Genomic DNA, 20,783 nt, shown 5'->3' on the forward strand with positions numbered 1-20,783 from the left:
CTTCAGTCTTCAATAATAAAACAATCGGTCTTGTTTAGTAACAATGTTATACCCATAAAACCAATGTTTCATTATAATTTGCCATAAAATAATATGTACTGCAGATAATAATAAATTGGCATCTTAAATTAATAATTAACAAGCCAAGTGGAAAAATCAGATGAACACATTTATGGAAGACACAGTGGTCATTTAAGTACAGCATCATCTAGTCAGTAAAAAGAAAGTTTTATCACAGTTGGCTAAGAATTAAAAGTATTGCATTCTTAATGTGTAACAACAGTTGATTCCTATATTCCAATTTCATACGAGGCAACAGCCCAAGGATAAATATTTTGTGTCAGAGCTGAGTAATTTTAAAAGATCCTTTCTTTAATTTTGTATACAATTAAACAAAATAATCAGTAAATCAACTGACCCACTGAGCTCATGTTTCCTGGGTGGCAAAGGTGGGGGTGCCTCTGGGGTCAGGTCTTCCCTGTTGCTGTTGGGCTGCTCCTCTATCTCCTCGTAAATCCCAGAGGCAATGGAGACACCAGATTCTCTCCGGGCGTTATTCTGGTACCTGCGGATATCTGGGAGGTCTGAGAGAGTATCCAAATCATCCGGCCAGAGAGTGTCCAGACACTGGTAGTCATGGAGAGAGTCAGGCTCACTGCAGCCTGGAGTGGTCAGCATGAGTCCTAGTCCTGCAGTCACTAGGCTGGTGGCCACCTGTACAGGAAATACTTGTTATTAAACAAGAACATGTATCCAGTATGAGTGCAGTAGTTGTCAAACCGAGGCTATCAGTTTAAAGTAATATCTGAATCGTTATGCTATTAAATATTGTAATTCACCAATACCACTAATGCGAAAGGGGATCACTTTAGAATGTAAATTTACAAAATACTTTTCAATTACAGCTACAGTGGAACTCATGGAAAATTCGTCTATTGAAATGTTTTGTACCACTTATTATTCAATTTAAATTTTAGTGGGACCCTGTTATCTGTAATAATTTTACATCTTTAAATACTTTAATTTCAATATTTTTGTTGGAATTACAACATTAAAGTTATACTAAATTGTTTTAGTGTTTTGGGTATGTAATCATTACAAAATGATTGCAAATGATTATATGCTAATGATTACAAAAATGCCATAAAATTGGCAAACTATTTTCATAACTCTAATCAAAATTCCTCATACACTGAATAAATAATTGCACTAATGCGGTATAATAAATAAACTGATACAACAGAGTATCAAAAGACCTGTTTGTTTTATTACTACTGATACAACATGTTATGGGAATGGTTAAATTTAGCATAGGTGTATAATTTTTAGTTTTATACTGAAGTGTATTAAGCTTGAAATTAAGGAACAAGAAACTTATAAATTCCATTATATTTTAAGTCAAGCTTTGATAGTATCATAATTTCACAACTACATAATACAGAAATTTGTACATATAATTATGAAAAATCCTGAATAAATAATCACACTAATGTGGTATAATAAATAAACTGATATAACAGTGTATCAAAAGACTGGACAGAAAGTAACAAAAGAGGTAGTGCAAAGATGGACAGCCCTTTGACCTTTTGACCCCAAAATCCATAGCGTTCTTCCTTTGAGCATGAGGAACCCATGTACCAAGTATCAAGTCTCTAATACTTCTCTATCAGGAGTTATCACTCAATACAAATTCAACAAGGCCCTGTTGGGTCCTTAATAAAGAGGTTGATATTTGTTAAAATCATGCAGTGGCTCGATTCCTAGTAGTGTAAATTAGTATATTATTAGGAATACTACATGATAGTGATCATAAGATCTAGTGACAGTTGAAGATCATAAATAATGAGTATTATAATAATTGATCTGTAGTAGCTGATCAGCTGGGCTTTATATGAACAAAGTAGGCACGAAAAAGTCAAAACAACTGCAGAACAAGTTTGTTGATGTAATTTGTCAAATTATCTCATGTTGAGAGGTTTGATAAATATGATAAGTCAAGTCAATATTGTGGGTACAGTGTTGACTCCTTTCAATCCTTTTCTCTATTGTTCGCTGTTCTGTCTTTTTTCCGTTTCCATCATATTCTTAAACTGAGGACTTCTTTGTTACAACGATAAGTATTCCTTATCATAATCATAAGCAAACCTTGTCATGAGAGACACGAGTGCGGGAGACACTCTGAGTGCGCAGGTGGAAGTTGGCGTCTGGCAGAGGCAGCCAGCGACGTAGGTCTCCTTCGCTGCGACTCAGGCGCCGAAATGCCAGCAGTGGATGGCGGGGGATAGGTGGCAGGGGGGAGGTAGTGAGGCGATGAGAGGGCTTGTTCTGGTACAGTGATAGATGAGCCATCAGTGCCACTCCCTCCAGACAGAAGAGCTCCAGCAGACCTTCTCCACACGAAAACTCACTGGAACATTACTAGGTTGTGTTGAAGGCTGTGATACATATATATATATATGGTTAAAGGAGTATGTTAACTACCCTTAAGAAATTACCATTTTTGCCAAAAACAGAAGAATTAGATAATAATTACAGAAATACCGACCCTAAATTCAATATTTTCAAATCTTGAGTTTGGCATTTTGAGACATTTTCTTTTAACATTACTTGTACATATGAAGCAGTACAAATCGGTATAGTTATAGTGCAGAATATATGAGTGGCCTGTTTTTCATGTAAGGTGCCTGTTGTCTATTGTGCTTTATTCGATAATATGAATGTAATTTATAATAAGGTTGCGTACAGGAAATTTTCATACCAAAATTGTATTGTTTTGACTATAGGATATGTAGGTATAAGTCACATTAACCAACAAATAATGTGCCTCCACATTGCTTGACAGTATATCGTGAGATCAATGGAGAGACAACTGACTTCTTTGCTAAAAAAAGGAGCTCAGTCCACATTTGTTGTCCTGAGCCAGTCTGTGTAAGCTCAGTTATAAAACAGGCTCATGATGAACACATGAGGTAGCAGTGTCAATCTGGCCATAAACTCTGCAAGAAACTTCTCAGGAAACTAGATTCCAAGCTTGTTGGGTCCTTGTATGGTTTGGGCAGAGATAACTTGAGGAAGGTAATTGCTTTCCTTACTAGACATGACCACTTCATGAGTCTTTTGACAAAGACAGGGTTGTATAACAATGAACTCATACATCGTCTTTGCAACCAAGAAACTGAAACTGCTGAGCATATTCTCTTTGACTGTGTAGCACTGGCATCTAAGAGAAGGACACTGCTGGAAGTGCAATCTCTGGTGGATGTCAAATGTAGAAGCCATCATTTTTTAACTCGTGGAAAAAACGAACTTAGAACTCTCTATATATGAATCATAGGTTGGTGAAAAGAGTTGGGAGACTGACATACCTCAGCCTGAAAGCTACCCATTTTTCATTCAATCAAATAACACATTTTAAAAGGAGAGGAGAAATGTATTTTTAAATCACTAGGTAATTAATAAAGAGATCATTATGACTAATGTTCAATTTGGGCTCAAAAACGTTTAGAATATTCAATTAATTTACCTGGAGGTATGAAGGACAAGAATGTGGTTGACATCCTCAGCTACCGAGGTGAGTCGTAGGGTTATCCCGTTCACCTGCAATCAACCCAGTTCTTTATTAATTTAGCCCTTTGGAAAGAATAGACATCATATTACTAATATCAAAACATGGTTAATTAATTGCAATTGATTAACAATGATCTTGAATACAGAGTACAGTACATGTCTTATTCTCTTGGCTATGTGCTGTAAAGTTTGTACAGAGTTTTATTTTTATACGGTTTGTGTTATCACCTATGCAATGCATCTGAGGATAGCTGCACTATCCATAAAATAAAACCTAAGTTTGTATAATGAATTTTTATGTCTAATAATTATAGAATCTGTAAATCTGTAGCATAAGTGGGTGCTAAAAAAGACAAAATATTATCAATTTGAATAATATTTGAATCCAAAATAGAAAATTGTATTGCTATTAGTAATGTGAATAAAACATTACAAGTCATTCAAAACCTTTGTTATAACATTCTGTTACAGAAGATATCATTTTCCCCTACAGGAACTTAAGAAAAGTTAAGTATCCATTATGAAGTATCCAATATGGCAGGCATATAACAAATCCATGAGCATGTAACTGTAAATAGAGTACTACTTGAATAAAACAAAACTGTAACACTCACCTGTGACCAACGCCAGTGCATCCTGATCTGTCCGGTGACAGGGTCGTTGATGGTAATACCAGTGAGACCAACACTCATGGTACCAAACAGGCCTGCCAACCCGGCAATGCGAGAGTGGGCATTATCTATCAGTGACACACTGAACTTTCCTGCCTCCACTGTAAACAAATTTGTAAGTGGACATTATCTCTCTATTGCTTAAGACTTTATGTCTATAAAGTCTTAATGTTTATAAGACCTATGTTCTAGCATAGACATTATATGCCAATTTACAAAAGTACATTCACCATAATAATTTTTTTAAACCTACACATTATTCTTCTACCATTTTCTTGTATAGAATTTGTTCAGCACCCTCAAAATTTTGGTTTACAACAAATTTCACATCAATCATAGAAAAATTAATTCTCTCTTTATTTTAAGTCATCCAATGTCTTTATTTCCTCAAAACAGAACCACTCCTCAAGCAGAGTTAAATAAATAAATCAAACCAGATTAAACATGATGTAGAATTTTTTATTCTTAAGGGTTACGTAGCTGGTATCATGACTATCATCTAAGTTTGCTCTATATTGAAAAATTGAGATATCCCGACAATCTTCAGTCATCAAATGTAAAAAACTCAATAAATGTTTTGATTTTACTGGAGATAGCTCTACATGGCAAGGCTGATATATTTCAAGATTTTATTTGTGTTAGCAATTTTCCAATGTGGTGTGAACTGGAAAATGTAGATGATAACAATGAAGATTGTCTTTAATACTTGATTAAGATTTCTATAAATTAACAACATTTTTTTGATATATTGGATATATTAATAAAATGGTTCCTAATACATTGTTCACCTGGAGAGCAACAAATATAAAAATAGACGAAGTAAGTTAGAACAGGAATGGGGTTTTTGGAAATTGAATCAAAAGAAATACCAAGAAAAAAAATAGTCAAAGAAAATTGTGAAGTCCTGAAGATAAAATATATAATAAATAATTAATTATTTATACAGTCTGTGATTTTAGTTGCAGAGAATAAGAATAACTTAAATGAATTTATTTATAACATTACATTTTTATTTTAGTTTTCTATAACATGCTATAGCTAAATGTAAAATTACTATAAGTATAAACGAGTGTAAACCATCGTAAAGCAATAAGCTCGTATTAAATTGATTATAGTACGAGACACGTCATTATAAGCCCGTGTTGTGGCAAACTGTTGTTTAATACACTTAGTCCTGAGAAACTTTTCATAAGTATAGAAGATAAGTTTTTTGTGCAAACACTATTCAAATTATTACTTCAGATCTCTTTACATTATTTTAAATAATAAAGCCAAATGGCCAGGCATGCAATGATATGGCTCGTACTGTAGTGGCTATTATAATCAACCAGATGATTTTAAGTTGGTTAGTGGATTAAGAATCCGTTTGAGCAGCAAGTGTTTTAGTAATCAGCTGTTTTAAACTAAACCAAAATATTCTCATGAGATTAACATTAGAACTTTGGAAGCCTGAGGGGAGCCCTATAGTCATTTGTATTTCAAATCCACAAAAGGAATATGTAAGAACTTCCAATTAATACCAAATACATATATATATATATATATATATATATAGTAGAATAGTTTTAGACACCTAAAGTCGCTGTACAAAAGGATTCTTTGAATAATATAGAAGATACCTGGCTTTAATTTGTAATATAATGTTTGATGTACTTAGAAGAATAAAAGAAAAGTTCTACTTTATTTTGCTGATGATGAGCTTCAGGATGACCTAAATTAAGTTTTATTATCCCACCTGAAAAAGATCATAGAGGACTCGTGTGCTTAATTGTTTGGCTGCCTGTTCCACAATCACAGGGCTGACCTTCTGTCAGTCTCCGCATTAATCTTCAGCAATTTCACCAGTACAAAAGTGGTTAATTAAAATCCGTTTTCCAAGAAAATCTCATTCCACAAATGTGCTGCAAAATAATTGGCCTTGTCCTTAACTTGATCAATGTTTTTTGGAGACCCTTGAAATGTAAATCTAGAATACCATGAATACACATGTGTTCAGAATAACATTAAAACCTAAAGATAAGTAATATAGCTATGTTTTGTTAAATGGGACTGGGATACTTCTGCTTTAGCGAGTTTTATTTTATATTGCAATTGATGCAATAATAGCTGAAGATGGATTTTCATTGTTTGGCATCTTTAATATTTACATAATAATTTGGTTACCTGGGATTTTTGGTGGGGAGATGAGGTTTCTGATGCGCAACATCCACTGCTGGGCCTCAGTCTCTGAGCGGGCGGCGAGGAACACAATAGGCTGCCGGATACTGCTGGAACTGTAGACCCCAAACGCAAACTGTCGAGACCTAGGCAATAAATATTGCCACATTGGAACAAACAGTGAAGATCACAATAATCATTTGTTTTGGTGCTAAATAACCTCAGAACTTTGCCATTTACTGTGCAATGTTATATATTTACTTTGATGAAAACATAAATCTGTGCATATCTGATTTTATAAAGGAATACTCTGGGCACATGCTGAGATATAATATAAATTTCATCCCAAACATTACCATTGGAGGATACAGTCATCTCTGGAATCACTTCTATTAATTGAATGTGTTATCTTCAATGCAAGTAGATAGCATGAAGTAGTAGAATAAAATTTAGTGAATGAGATGTGAAATAAACATGTGTGCATTTTCTTCTAAATCTATTTTATGATCTTAGAGATCTCGTGATTGATGAGAGATATTTGGGATGGATAGATAGATGATCCATTAATGTAATTTATCTGAACTCTAAGTACCACTATGGATAAGGCACAACTGCTTTGTTACTGTCAGTACGGCATCTATGCAGTTAACCAGGTGTGGTATATGAGTCATAACTGTGCATGTGTCAGCTGGTGCATCTCTTCCACTCCACCACCCTCACTGTCATGATCAACCACACTAAAAGGTGGATGATAATTCAGTTAATGTAATGAGAATAAAACTAAGTATTACTGAAGTGCACTGTGTATAAAACGTGTGTTAAAATGTAGTTTTGATGATTTCAATGGTTCTCAATCAAGCCTTTGCCCTGATGTAAGCAGTGTGACACATTAGTAAACATCTTATTATTCACCTAGCTCATGTATAGTTTGAAATCAAAAGTCCATTGCTCAGCCAATGCATGTTCATATGTACCCAATCTTTAATTCTCTTAAATATATTTTTTGTATACATGTCTCATGCTGCTTTAGCCATTTTACTTCTACACTATCTGTATGACATGACCCTTATATGGACTGAAGATACATAAACCAACCCTGTTTCTAAGGAATAGTTCCATGAAAAAAATACCAAAGCTAAAATGTATGGTTTTTTATACATTTTTCAATTAAGACAGAGCCACTTGAAGTTTTATATGTTAGTAATTGTAGATTTTTACAATTGTATGGATTTTTTGTGTGATATGACTATTTAAACTTCATTTTGATATGGCGTATTGCAATGTACAATGTTTAATGGCATTTAAAATGCTATTTATTATCTATTGTCAGATACTTTAAAGCCTTAATATGATCTAAAAACAAGTGCAGTTAAGATAATTATCATATAAGCATAACTAAAGCCAATTGATTCACAGACTAGTTTTTATTCAATCAAACCTTTCTTTTACTTAAAATTTTTAAATCCTCTATTCTGGAAAATTAGATTGGTACAATGCTATTTGTAGCTATTGCTATTTACAATGCATTCTATCCTCTCTCAATGAATAAAACATGCAATACTATCAACAAACTAATCTAGGATATTGAGTAAGTTACCTGGACTCAGATCTGCAAATAATGGCATTGTAAGGGATGTCAATGCAACTGGTAGGATTATTGTGACCACTGCCCAGTACCAGCTGTAGAGTGCTGCCATGACCATAGCGGACGATACACCATTGTCTACGCCAAGCCTGTAACAGCCGTATACTGTTCAGTTGTCTGCAGAGAACAAGACTTGGTTATTCATTTTCATTATAACAAAACAGAATCAATCAGAAACAAATTACATTATTTTTCCTTTTGGATAAACAGTATATTCGCCCAGTGGCGAGTTCAAAAGTTAACTACAATCTAACTTATTTTAATCAAGTTTCAGTATTTATATCAAAACAACAAAGAAGAGTACCCATTGTTGACGCTTCAACTAAACTGCAACTTTGAAAATTCATAACTCAGAACATTGTGATCCAAAACCAAATTTGTATAGGAGAAAGGTACAAGTATACTTTTTGAGAATGTAAGTTTACAATGTTGAACTTGTCTGAGAGTAGTTGTTATTAATTTACCATCTTAACTGTTATTCTTGACCAGGCGGTTAAAAAAACTCGTCATTCGCCAGGTTACAGAGCTCTTAAAGGCATTATTTTTATAAACCATTATTTAAAATATTTAATTTTTAACACAGATTTAACACTTTGTCTACCAAGTATCTCAATGTCTGAAAATGCGAGTGTCATCACACACCACAACACTGTGCCCCTTGTTAATGAATGTATTATATAATAGTACTACTCCAGCTATAGTACACAAAGTTAACATTTAACTTCCCCAAGTATCCCAATGTCTGAAAATGCGAGTGTCATTGTGATGTGTGTGCACCACCACTACTTTGCCCTTTAGTAGCGAATGTGTTAATTGAGCAGATTTTGTAAAGTTGCCACCTGCTCCTTTGAATGAGGAAACTATTAGACATGAGACTGTCCATGGCGGAACCTTCAATTGAGTTGAGTTGTTACTCAATCAGAATTTTATACATGTATATTTAAATAAAGTTGAGATAAAAGATAATCTGCATCTAGTATAGCCAATGCAGCACTCTACAACTGGTAGGTAATACAGAGGTTAAAACAATCACAGCAGTTATATATGCGTTCCTTATAATGTCCTTATCTGTATATCCAAGTACTGGGTTGCTGATAATTTTACATTAAAAGGTTGGTACAGGCTTGACCTATTGGCGTGATTGCTCTAACCTCTGATTGCCTACCAGTTGTAGAGTGCTGCTTGGCTGTACTACATGCAGATTATCTTTTATCTAACATTTCTTTGCTTTAAAAATTATCTTAATTTTTCTAGATCTTATTTGTTATTTTGTGTATACAATAATAATTTAATATATGGTTTACACCGACACGATTGTCTACTAATTATGGTACAAGTATAGCTTTGAAACAATCATTGTGTATTGTTCAGATAATGTTAGCATACTACATTTGCAAATAAAAATATTAAATAGTACGTACTGTACTTGTTGAATATTTCTGTGTAACATTTGGCGATAGTAAAAAAGAAAACAAAAATATATTGCATAACATCATCGTCCTTAATTTCCTCTCAATTGCAATTTAATTAAATTTAATATTCAATAAATACAACTTGGAGTTATAATTGACATGACATAATGCTTACAAACATGGCTTTACATACGTAAATAAATTACAGATATAAAATGAATCGTGAAATATTCATATTGAAGTATAGTTTAAGTTCATAGTAGATACCAATTGGATATCAAATAAAAGTTCAATTAAAATTCTGATGTTCAATCAGATAAATAGTGCGAGTATAATGAGATGAAATTGATACTGCGTGCAGTGAGCTGTGAAAAATTGAAATCCATACTTAAGAATCGTAATAAACATTTCTTAATATGCTGAATAAAAATTACAGATACTTAAAAAACCTAAAATAAAGTTACAAATTTGTTTAAGTTATAATTAATAACAAAAAAAATTAAAGATGGATTGAAATTAAGTATAAATAAATAATAAATTACCAATAATAATGCAATAACAGTATTATTACCTTCCACTGACCAAACTTCCTGCCTTTCGAAGGAACTTTGACGTCTACATGGCCACAGATCTCCGGTCCCGTCATAGCCTGTAACACAGTTCCACTCACAGTAACAGTACAGGTAGGCTACAGAGTCACTCACGAACAGAGAGATAGGTTATGTGCTGCAGTTAGTGTTTGGCCTGCAAGGCCAAATGGAAAACAAAAGTGTTGATACATGCTTTATTTGATCCAGTCATGAAACATTGACGTACAATGTACCGGTAATTACCGGTATGTTCTTTCCACATTTGTTACAACTATAATGTATCAAATCTGATGATCTTGACGTTATATTGTTTTGTTATTGTTTCCGTGCGTAATAAAACGTATTGTTCATACTATAGATCATGCATGGTGGATCTGATACGATGTCAAATATAAAACGGGAGAACGAATGGGCTCTATAAAAAAATCAAAATGCCAATCTAAAACCATATACAGCAAATCCATTTAAATTAGTTTCATCATATTTTATGAACCGGATGACCCAAGATCGGAGGGTTCCTAGATCGAGTCTCGACATTTTCAGATTATACTAGTACATGGTTTAAAAGACTAGCCAAAAGTAATAGTTTAGGAAAACTGTTTTCAATAATAAATGTGCATTTCAAAATAGCGGACCAAAAAATAACAGAATTGTAATCTTTACAGAAAACCCCTTGTATTTTCTGCACGATTACTAAGAATATTGTAAAACTAGCAAATTCTAAATACGCAATGAATACTCATCAAAATGATATTCAACATTACCACATTCACAAAATATTTCCAAACACAAAAAGATAATTATTTGGAATTAACGTTTAAATAACCATAGGAAATGTTAATTTTGGGTATTTAGTGTGATATCTCATTTTTAAATATCTTTGAAAAACGGGCTTTACATTTTAAACATTTGTCTATCTCTATCAGACTTTTAATGAGTGTTGGGTATTATTTTGTTTCCAATAAAAACAACTCTTCAGGGAGAGTTTTATTTTATATAATTTTTTTCAAAATTAGGTTACCTATTTTTACAATCATACACACATTTTTAATACTACTTTCTCTTTATTCAAGAGTGTTCCTTAAATCAACGATAATATGTAAAGAAATGATGAGTCCTCAATGACAAGCTCAAATAAACTTTATAAATAAGCATAAATTGTTATGTGTAAATATAGTTTATATGTTTAATACTGTATATGGTATAAATGTATAATAAACATTATGTTAAGCGGTAATCTCGCGAACGGCTGGACTAATTTGGCTAATTCTTTTTATATTCGTTGAAGTCCGAGGAGGATTTCGATGAAGAGAAAACTCGGAAGCGTTTCCCGAAATATTTCAAATATTACCATCATCCATCATTTCGGAAAACAATGGTAATATTAAGTCAATCGTAATCCACATTTAACTGACACAAAACAGCTGTTGACACGTTAAGCTGAAGTCGCCAAAGAGAACATTCTTTAGACATTTGTTTAGATTTAAATTTAAAAAGTAATTAAAAAACCGTGCTTGATCAAAAGTGTAATGTACATTGCAAATACAAATTTACTATTTAAATTTAACAGCTGATTGCACTACATTAACTTTAAATAATCTAATGCACGGGAAATATTATTTAAACACTATTATAAAACCGACCTTAATGAGCAAAGCTATGAATTTTTGCACATACCGTGTTCGAAACCGGTCGGCTTCTTCGACAATGTGATATACAATTTTTTACTGAGCTTGAAAAAGAATCAGGGATGAACTAACATGCCTCAACAAGTCTTTATTTCCCAGGCTACAGTCCAGAAACAACAGTTATTCTATAAACGATTATTTTGAAATGTTTAACTTAGTTTAAGGATTTTCCACTCTTCCTTATACCGAAAGCCCAAGTGATGGAAGTAGATACTTTTTTATCCAAGTAATCTTTAGAAGCTCGCGTATTTATATCTGTTCGTGATCAGGGTAAAATGCAAAATCAATAGTACCAGTTGAAATTTTATTTAACTAGCGAATCTCATAATAATGAATACTGAAATAATATTTACTGATACATGTCTACTTCTGATTATAAATATCATAGGCTCAACATATCACATTATAAATGCGAACGAGGCTACGGCATTCGATTTTTAGAATTGCTTCATAAGCCGTGGTAGCTCTTCTGTTAGTAACAAATAACAGTGTGGGGGCTAACCGAAATATCAACACTTTTTCAAAGCCATTAAATACAACAGTTCTATTCTTTTATAATAATGTATTTTACGCAACAAATATGTGCCACTAAAAATTATTAACATTAGTAAATCAATTCAAAACCATTTGATTTACATAACATGTTTTCTTTTAAAAATTAATAAAATGTGTTTTAAGATTTTGTGATACAATTAATATTCAAATTCAACAGTTAATGCATTTAAAAAAACTCCAGTATCGGTACATAGTTAAAATTTTAGTCTAAATAAGTATATATACTTTGGATTTAAAAGTCGTTCAGTACGTAGTTGTTTCCTTAATAACAAAAACAAGAATTTTGCATTTTATTACATAATTAGACCTTTTAAATGAAATGAAAATGTTTAACATAATAAAAATCACAATAAGCCACCGAGTCAAATAATCCATTACAACCCCTAAAGCTACCGTCGAAAATTACCAGCAAAATGTATTGTTTTTATATTTGGTAAACCAAACGTTATACGAGTAAAGCATCAATGACATTCAGATTTAAGCCATAAATGAATAACAGAATCATGAATATTCATCTAACATTTATCACTTAACACCAAATTTTGCTTGAAACTAAATATTAATCAGATTACATAAACAATAAAGACTAACAGTAAAAAAATTAATTCAATTGTACAAGTTATTCTAGTATACAGGATCATTTGGCCAGTGGTCAAGTTGAAGGATTCACTTGCCAACCATTTCTTAACTTTCATTCCTTTGTAAGATTCACCCACATGCTTTTACTTATAATGTAATGCGCTGATCGATGACTAGAAGTTTTAAAAAAGCAGCGTGTTGGAAATGTCATGATAACTTATGATACAGAATGTCCTTTTAAAAACAGATTACCTATATACCAAAATACAAAAACCAAATGGAGCATATCTGAAAATACTTCTTTCGCCTGTTTTTATATTTGTTTTTAGAAACATATTTTTATTTTACGTAAAGTAACTTGTGCCTTACAAGCGCAATAAGGAAGGATTTATCTCTCGATCTCATGGCTCTGCCCTCCTGGCTTTTGAAGTTGCGAAAATTCCCATAAGAAATGCATTGTAGCAAACACGTGTTAATTGAAAGCCTGATGAAATGTAATCAAATATTCTTTTTAAACATTATACAGTAACAACACAATCGTATGTTTAATTAATTTAAGTACCATTTAAAATTTCTTTACATTTATAGCATTAACTGCATAACTCTGAGCATAGTCAATAGGTGCAGTTATTCATCACCCAACATAACTTAGATGTCTTACTTATTTCAGAAACTCATTTCACGGATAGAAGTTATTTCACATTTCCTAACTACACATTATACTATACTAATCATCCTGAAAACACGGCCCATAGTGCCATTTTAGTTAAAGACACAATTAAACATTATGAACTACCCTACTTTAGAGAGAATCAGCTTCAAGCTTCCAGCATTGTTCTTGAAGGTTGGTTAGGCCCTATAACATTTTCAGCAATTTATTGTCCCCCCACACATGTTATACCCAAACATTAGTTAGAACGAGTTTTCACTACATCGGGGAAAACATTTACTGCAGGAGGTGATTACAACCCGAAACATCTCGTTTGGCCACTCCTAGAGGACGGATTAAAGGATTAAAGGTTCTAAATGACAATCATTTCAACCGTTTGTATACGTATGAACCTACATAATGGCCAACTGATATGCGAAAATACCAGATATGTTAATTTGTTGTTACAAAATGCATTAATCAAAACTACACATATATATATATATATCACATTCTGCCTTGATCTGTCTTCTGATCATTCGCCGATTATACTTAACTTACGCACAGAAGTATTTAAAAAGGGGAAAAGTAAAATGTTATAATAACTGGATCGATTTCGTTCGATTCGTTAAATGAAAATATGAATTTAAACATCCAGTTGAAAAGTGTTGAGGATTTAGAAAATGCTACAGACAACTTTACGAATTGTTTGCAATATTCTGCAAAAGAGGTTAAACCTTAAACCGATCTTCAAAAGTTGACAAGATAGGATTATATTACCCTAATTACATCAAAAATCGCGGAGGAAATAAGATTAAGAAGAATATAGCAAAACAGTAGGTATCCGTATTATAAGGCAAACTTCAAAAAGGCAGCTCGATTATTGTTTAATTTTATGAACCAATGATTTGAAGCTACAGATTATTCGTTATGGAAAGTAACAACAATAATTAAGCAGCCTAATATATCCCTTTTCCCTATTTAAAAAAATGACGTAAATGGGGTGAAAATTAACATTGAAAAACGAAGGCATATTTGCAGAATATACTCGTACCTCTTCAAACCAAATGACGCCTAACAACGAAGAGACGCGTAGCCTACAGAGGCCACTCTGTCTCGTACAACTATTTGTTAGTAGACTATTGTTATATCAATAGGTTTAAATTAGGTTATCACAAATATGTTGCTAGCAGTATAAAAACTAAAAATAACCTTTACGAGCGCTCAGTTGATCTGAGCTTGAATTTTGGTACAATCTCGAGGGGTGTTTTCATTTTTTTCGCCAGAGGGTGCGGAGTGGCGATTGGACGATCTGGCACATGATCTGAGGTCGGAGAAGTACCGATTGGAACTACCCATGGCCATCAGTGCGGGCTTCGGTGGCGGAGCTACTCCGTACTTCTGGTGAAAAAAAGAACATCCCTCGAGATAGAACATCCCTAAATCCAAGCTCAGATCACGTGAGCGCTCGTCAACTTTTTATCTGTATAATACGTACTATGTATTTACCTACTTATATAGCCTAATAAAAAAGTAGCTAGTGACAGAGTAGCCTCCTTCTCGCCGACATCGCCTCTTTGTGGGAGGCAGAAAACATCAACCAATCATCATAATGACATGTAATTTTCGCACTAAGTAAAATAAAGTCCATTATTTGTAATAATGTAGGTTTTAGGTCTCAGGTAAGAAAAACTTTTCCAAAAATAGTAGCCTCCGGAAAATACCAAAGTACCGAAAGTTTTTGCCAATTATGTGATGGTATTAATTCCTAATTTGTTTGCCCAATGGTATGATTTCCTCTACATTTTCAGACGATTGGTAATTTTTCTAAAGACGATAATGCTGCAGAATAAATGATAATCATAAATGAAACACATTTATGGCCACAGTGGGCTTCTCAGACATTTCGATTCTGTCAAATGTAAAATATTTACACCAAACATGTTCACGAAATCACCTTCTCTCGCATAGTCGAATGGATCATCAAGCAAATACCCATTACTCTTTTCTCATTGCAGCACCGAGGAAGATAATTATGAAGACTGTAACACCTCTTATTAGCTGCGATGACGGCCAAAGAGTCTAGACCAATCTAGGGCGAGATAACAAGGGCATAGAAATCCATTGAGATTGGGTCTGATCTGCTCGTGGCGTTGGGCAATGCGGTTCAATAGAAGTTGTTAGTGAGGTGTCGTAATGCGCACGTATACCGGGACTTGTTTGTCTATCACGGCAATATCTGGAGTGTATACGGGCGCACGCGTGACACTGCCCTCACCTGTCATATGCAGGCAGGCGCTCATTTCACAAGAGCCTGTCATTTTTCTTCAGCGAATGAAGTGCCCACCTTTGTCAAAATTATCACGCTTTGAACCCTACTGGTAAATTAATGTGAACCGCATTCGAGTGTCGAAAGCGCGAGCGGGCGCTCGTATCAGAATTTGCTTAGTAGGTTTAAGCAAGGTTCACAGGCAAGGAACTTAAATATGTTCAAGCATATTATAATTTAAAATTATTCATATTTGCGTTTCATATATTATTTAGCCTACTAAAGTATATTAGCTGGGTGGAGTTTTACCCTTATAGCAAATGTGGTTTCTTAGCATAATATTATGAAAGTTTTACCGAACATGTATAAGAAAAATTCTTTACTTCGGTATCGGTATTTGTGATACCGAAGTAGTTTTTGCTTTCAAATAAACATTATTGTCAGAACGTACAAAATGAGCTAATATTCTGCTTCCAGACATTCTAATTCTTCTCTACAGCAAAAAATACACGAAAAAAATTACATCTTCCAATATCTTGACTGTAACTGAAGAAAAATAGTTTCATTTTCACTTTTTATGTCGTGATTGTCTTGAATACTAATGTATACACTTACAACTTGAAAGAAGAAAGCTACTTCACGAATTGTTATGGTCCCTCTTGTGGCTATAAAAGGATAAAGGCCTTTTGTGTACCTGTTTCTTAAATAATTGGCTGCAAACGTTTCAAAATTCAAACAATCGTCAAATTAATTAAAACACTTGAACTGTAAATTTTTATGTGATTACGGTCAGCCGATTTTAAATTGCATTTAAATCAAATATCAAGATGTATGCATCAGTGGAAGTTTTTAAAGTGCCTTCTAGATGAACAGGTATTCTCATTTTCTCATCATGCGAACAAATGAGTTTAGCCCCAGTTCACCTTAAGCTTAGTGCAGCATCTGAAATCTAATGCAGTCAAAGACTCTGTCAGGATGGAAATGATTGGGTGGGGTTTTATTGGGATTTATGTTTTTTTCCACCTCTTTGATGTCCTAGAAAGATTAAATTTTACACACACGTGTATTATGCTCTCAAGGGACAAATACCAGATTTTTATGAAGATCAATCGCCGAAAAGGTTTGAAATGGGGTTAGAGCTCCTAGAATAATTACAATTTTTGTGTTTTTCTGACTCCCAGATCTCCTATAAATATGAAATTGTACACAAATATGCCTCATTACTTACATAGAAGAATAAAAGCATTTTTTATGAAGATTAATCACCCATTAGGTTCAAAGAGGGGTGCAATCCTAGAAGGACTATATATTTGTTTTTTTCTTAACTTCCCAATATCTTTCAGACGTGCCTATTGCTCTCAATAAAAATATTTGTTATGGATATCAACCTGGCATAGGGATTGAAATAGGGTTGGAACCCTTAAAATGATTATATTTTTGATTTTCCAACTTCCCAATTTCCTAGAAAGATGAAAATAGACACAAATGTGTCTCGTATTTTACAAGAGAAAACAAAATCATTTCCATGACGATCAACCTCACATAGGAGCTGACATGAGGTTGCAACCCCTAGAAAAATTATATTTTGTTTTCAACGTTCCGCTGTCCCAGATAGGTAAAATTTGATACACATGTGTCTTATGCACTCGACAAACTAGCGGCACCGGAAATATCTTATATTGGAAGTAAATTATAATTTACTTGCTATTATTTACTATTATTAAATTATAATAGACTGGAAGTAGTCGCTTTTCCGTCGAAGTAGACTTTCCAGACCATATTTTATCGGTGCAAACATCACTGAGGCAGCGGGAATAATTTAAACAGGAAGAAGATTACAACGGCCGAAAGTAGATAACTTTTGACTAAAATAGTCTTCTCAGACCAAGTATGCAAGTTCTGCAAGAAATGTAATAAGCTATTCTGTGTAAACATTTTTTATGACAGGAAAAACCACATGTTTAATTAACCACTATTTTCTGTTTGTTTACATTTATAGTCTTGAAAGCATAGAGTAAGCTTGATAATAACAACATTTCTTATTTCAAACTTTTCTGCAACCACTCTTGAGAAGAATTAGAAAATATCCAGATAAACAAATTAAAAGTTTTAGTAAAAATATACTTTTAAGTGTACATTTTAGTAAATATTAAATTTGAAGTGCTTGGTAAATACTGTAATGCATATTATATTAAAGACTAGGTTACTATCTAACTTTTACAATAAATTTAAAGACTTACAAAACCCATCTTAGTTGCCTTTTGACACAAGTAGGCTTTTCAGACTTGTATATTACATATCCTTGATCAACTTACAAGGGAAAATCAACTAGGGCACAAAAATACTAAGACCGGACTAAATTACGATGACCTTATAAATATACACTTTTTACATACTTTCTTGATCGGAAACATAATTCACTCGAACCAGAACTGCCCATACAAGTGCAACACCTACCAAATTATGTCCGAAGCTGCAGGTAACTGCTAGTATACAATGTAATGTAATGAGGGTTTAAAACAGATGTTTCAATGAAGACATTTAAATTGTGTCCGACTCCTGGTATTGGTGGAGAAAAAAATTATTTTAGAGTAAACTTTAAAAAGGATTGAAACAAGTTTATGTATGTTTGCACTACGTAATTACAAACAATACATGACCATTTAATAAATACTTAAATTACATTATTTAGGAATTAATATTAAAAGAGAGGTTGTATTGGGTGTGTTTGCCAACCAAAATTGTAAACAACTGCCTAAATATATTTTTTGCATAAAGTTTTAGTATAGATTCAAACAACACGACTTTATCATTTATGTAATCTTGAGAGTTGTGTGAGAATAAATGGAAAGTAATGGTCTTCTCAATACATTTGTTTTCTTCAGTGACGGTCTTCGATCGACCCAATTTCTGTTAAGAGCCATTGTTTGTACTGTGTATTGTGTCTAATGATGATCTCTGTTTATGTTCAATTAAATTTACTTATGTGATATTATATTCTCGTGTAAAATCAAAACATTAATATAGACCACTCAGCTTAGTGGCTATAAATGTGTGAATAGATTACTACTTACAACATGTAGCTACAATATGTTGCACATAAGAAATATTGTTATGAAGAAATGCGTTTCAGTTCGGTATCCGAGTTAGCGGATACTCGCGTCCTTCAGATTGGAAAAGAGCACAGATACATTAACAACAAGATTTGTATACTCGATTACCTGTATCAAACACCCTTAAAGTTAGTGTATCACTGTTTTAATGTTATCATGTTATGTGTATTTTAATGTGATTTTTAACTTTCGTGTTTAAATATACTAGTGTAACACATGAGACGGAAGCAACGATGTAGACTTTTCAAATCACCCATTCTCAATAATGTACTTTAAATAATCTTCTCTTATTGGAGGCAAATACAATTGTGTAGACTACTTACGATTAAGATATTTGAATTGATAATATTATAGTTTTAAAAATAGTATAAAATATTAAACAGTTCTTCTTTAATACTCCAATTTCTTGTAAACAAGAATACAATAAAATATCTGAGTTTTCTTACCTCAAACTACAAATTTTCTTAATAAATACTATAATGATAAATTTAAAGAAATATCTCAACATACAATAATAACTTCATAGAGGTTATCCAATCCAATGACTTGAACGCAGAATGGCAAACCCTTTCACTTATCTGTCGCTCAGCCGACGCCTTATCGGCAAGCAAATATTTGCAGTGTTGATAACGTTTCTCGGAGACTGATAAAGCATCATGCCTTCAATTGCAACTTTTTGTTTAGATCTGATATAGATTGGCTAACCACGAAGGAAAAGCTCTAATTTAGTCATTAGTTTAGCCATTCATAATTGACTCGAGTAGTATCAAATACAAACAACTATTCCAGTTAAAAGTGAACTATAAACTTCTCTCGTTTACAAATTGGAAAATGACTACAGAACAAGATTCATGAATTTTATGAATGATATCTATCTAAGATACTATTATACTCTTTAGCTTTAAAGTCAGAAGACTAAAAACTAAACACAGCTGGGCTATCGAGTGTAAATTTGTACAGTAAACACTCGGATTACAGGCGAGGTGAATAATAATAGTTTTACAAAGTCCCTTTCCAAGTCAGTAAATAACAATGATTAGAGGCTTTGGAAATCCCAATGGATTTGTCTGAGTAATGAATGACAATATAATGAAATGAACTCTGTGGACTCACAAAAGTAGATTTTCAAGGTTGTTTAAAATAGATGACTTTTGGTCGTGGTTATAGTCTGCGTGTGCACTCAGTTCCCATGATTAATGTTCTTGTCTACAGTACAGTCACAACATAATACAAATAGTCCTCACATTTCGGTAACATTACATCCAAGGCTGAGTGTCCATTAAAACAAACAGGAAGATGAATCCATATTTACTATATATTTACAACATATTTAAATCAATCACGATCACCGAATGCGGATGCATTATAAAACTGGTTCAGAGCTGTATCCACAGAGGTAACTTACCCTCACACATACATATCATACATACATAGCGTGTATATCGTAAAGCATATCCGTGTATCGTACCACTCTGAGTGTGACGATTTTCAGTAGTGTCAAACACCCACTATATACTCTCAAGTAGAGAATTAGGCCATTTCAATTTAATACTATTAGTTTAAATGCTATCGTTCTAAATGTGTTGCTCAAATCAAGCTGGCTGCAGTACAGCCATGACGTCACCGAGACGGCTAGTTTGTTGTTCCGTTCCACATGTGTTCAGTGAGAGTCCTGAAGTCGTTACGAGATTATTAAGCATGACGAATTGATCCTTTTGTTTGATGATAGAGAAAGCACGGCGGGGAAGTGAGTTTCCGTGTACATGTTATTGAAATTATATTTATGTTTCAGTATATTTATTAAGCATGACGAAATTGATCCTTTAGTTTGATGATAGAGAAAGCACGGCGGGGAAGTGAGTTTCCGTGTACATGTATTGAAATTATA

At 33.2% G+C, this 20,783-nt stretch overlaps 1 protein-coding gene across 1 annotated transcript in view; it reads right to left on the bottom strand.

Moving 5' to 3' along the window:
* The window catches only part of LOC124354899, an 84,595-nt gene that overhangs the window by 2,940 nt on the left and 60,872 nt on the right, over positions 1–20,783 (bottom strand). Inside the window, exons 3-9 of the mRNA XM_046805696.1 lie at positions 10,024–10,101; positions 7,993–8,129; positions 6,402–6,541; positions 4,182–4,339; positions 3,524–3,597; positions 2,146–2,407; positions 419–714 (exon numbers count right to left, since the gene is read on the bottom strand). Of these exons, the coding sequence (XP_046661652.1) occupies positions 419–714; positions 2,146–2,407; positions 3,524–3,597; positions 4,182–4,339; positions 6,402–6,541; positions 7,993–8,129; positions 10,024–10,101 (1,145 nt within the window). The remainder of the gene's footprint in view (positions 1–418; positions 715–2,145; positions 2,408–3,523; positions 3,598–4,181; positions 4,340–6,401; positions 6,542–7,992; positions 8,130–10,023; positions 10,102–20,783) is intronic.

The sequence above is a fragment of the Homalodisca vitripennis genome, chromosome 2, assembly GCF_021130785.1.
Source record: "Homalodisca vitripennis isolate AUS2020 chromosome 2, UT_GWSS_2.1, whole genome shotgun sequence".
NCBI classification, from domain to species: domain Eukaryota; kingdom Metazoa; phylum Arthropoda; class Insecta; order Hemiptera; family Cicadellidae; genus Homalodisca; species Homalodisca vitripennis.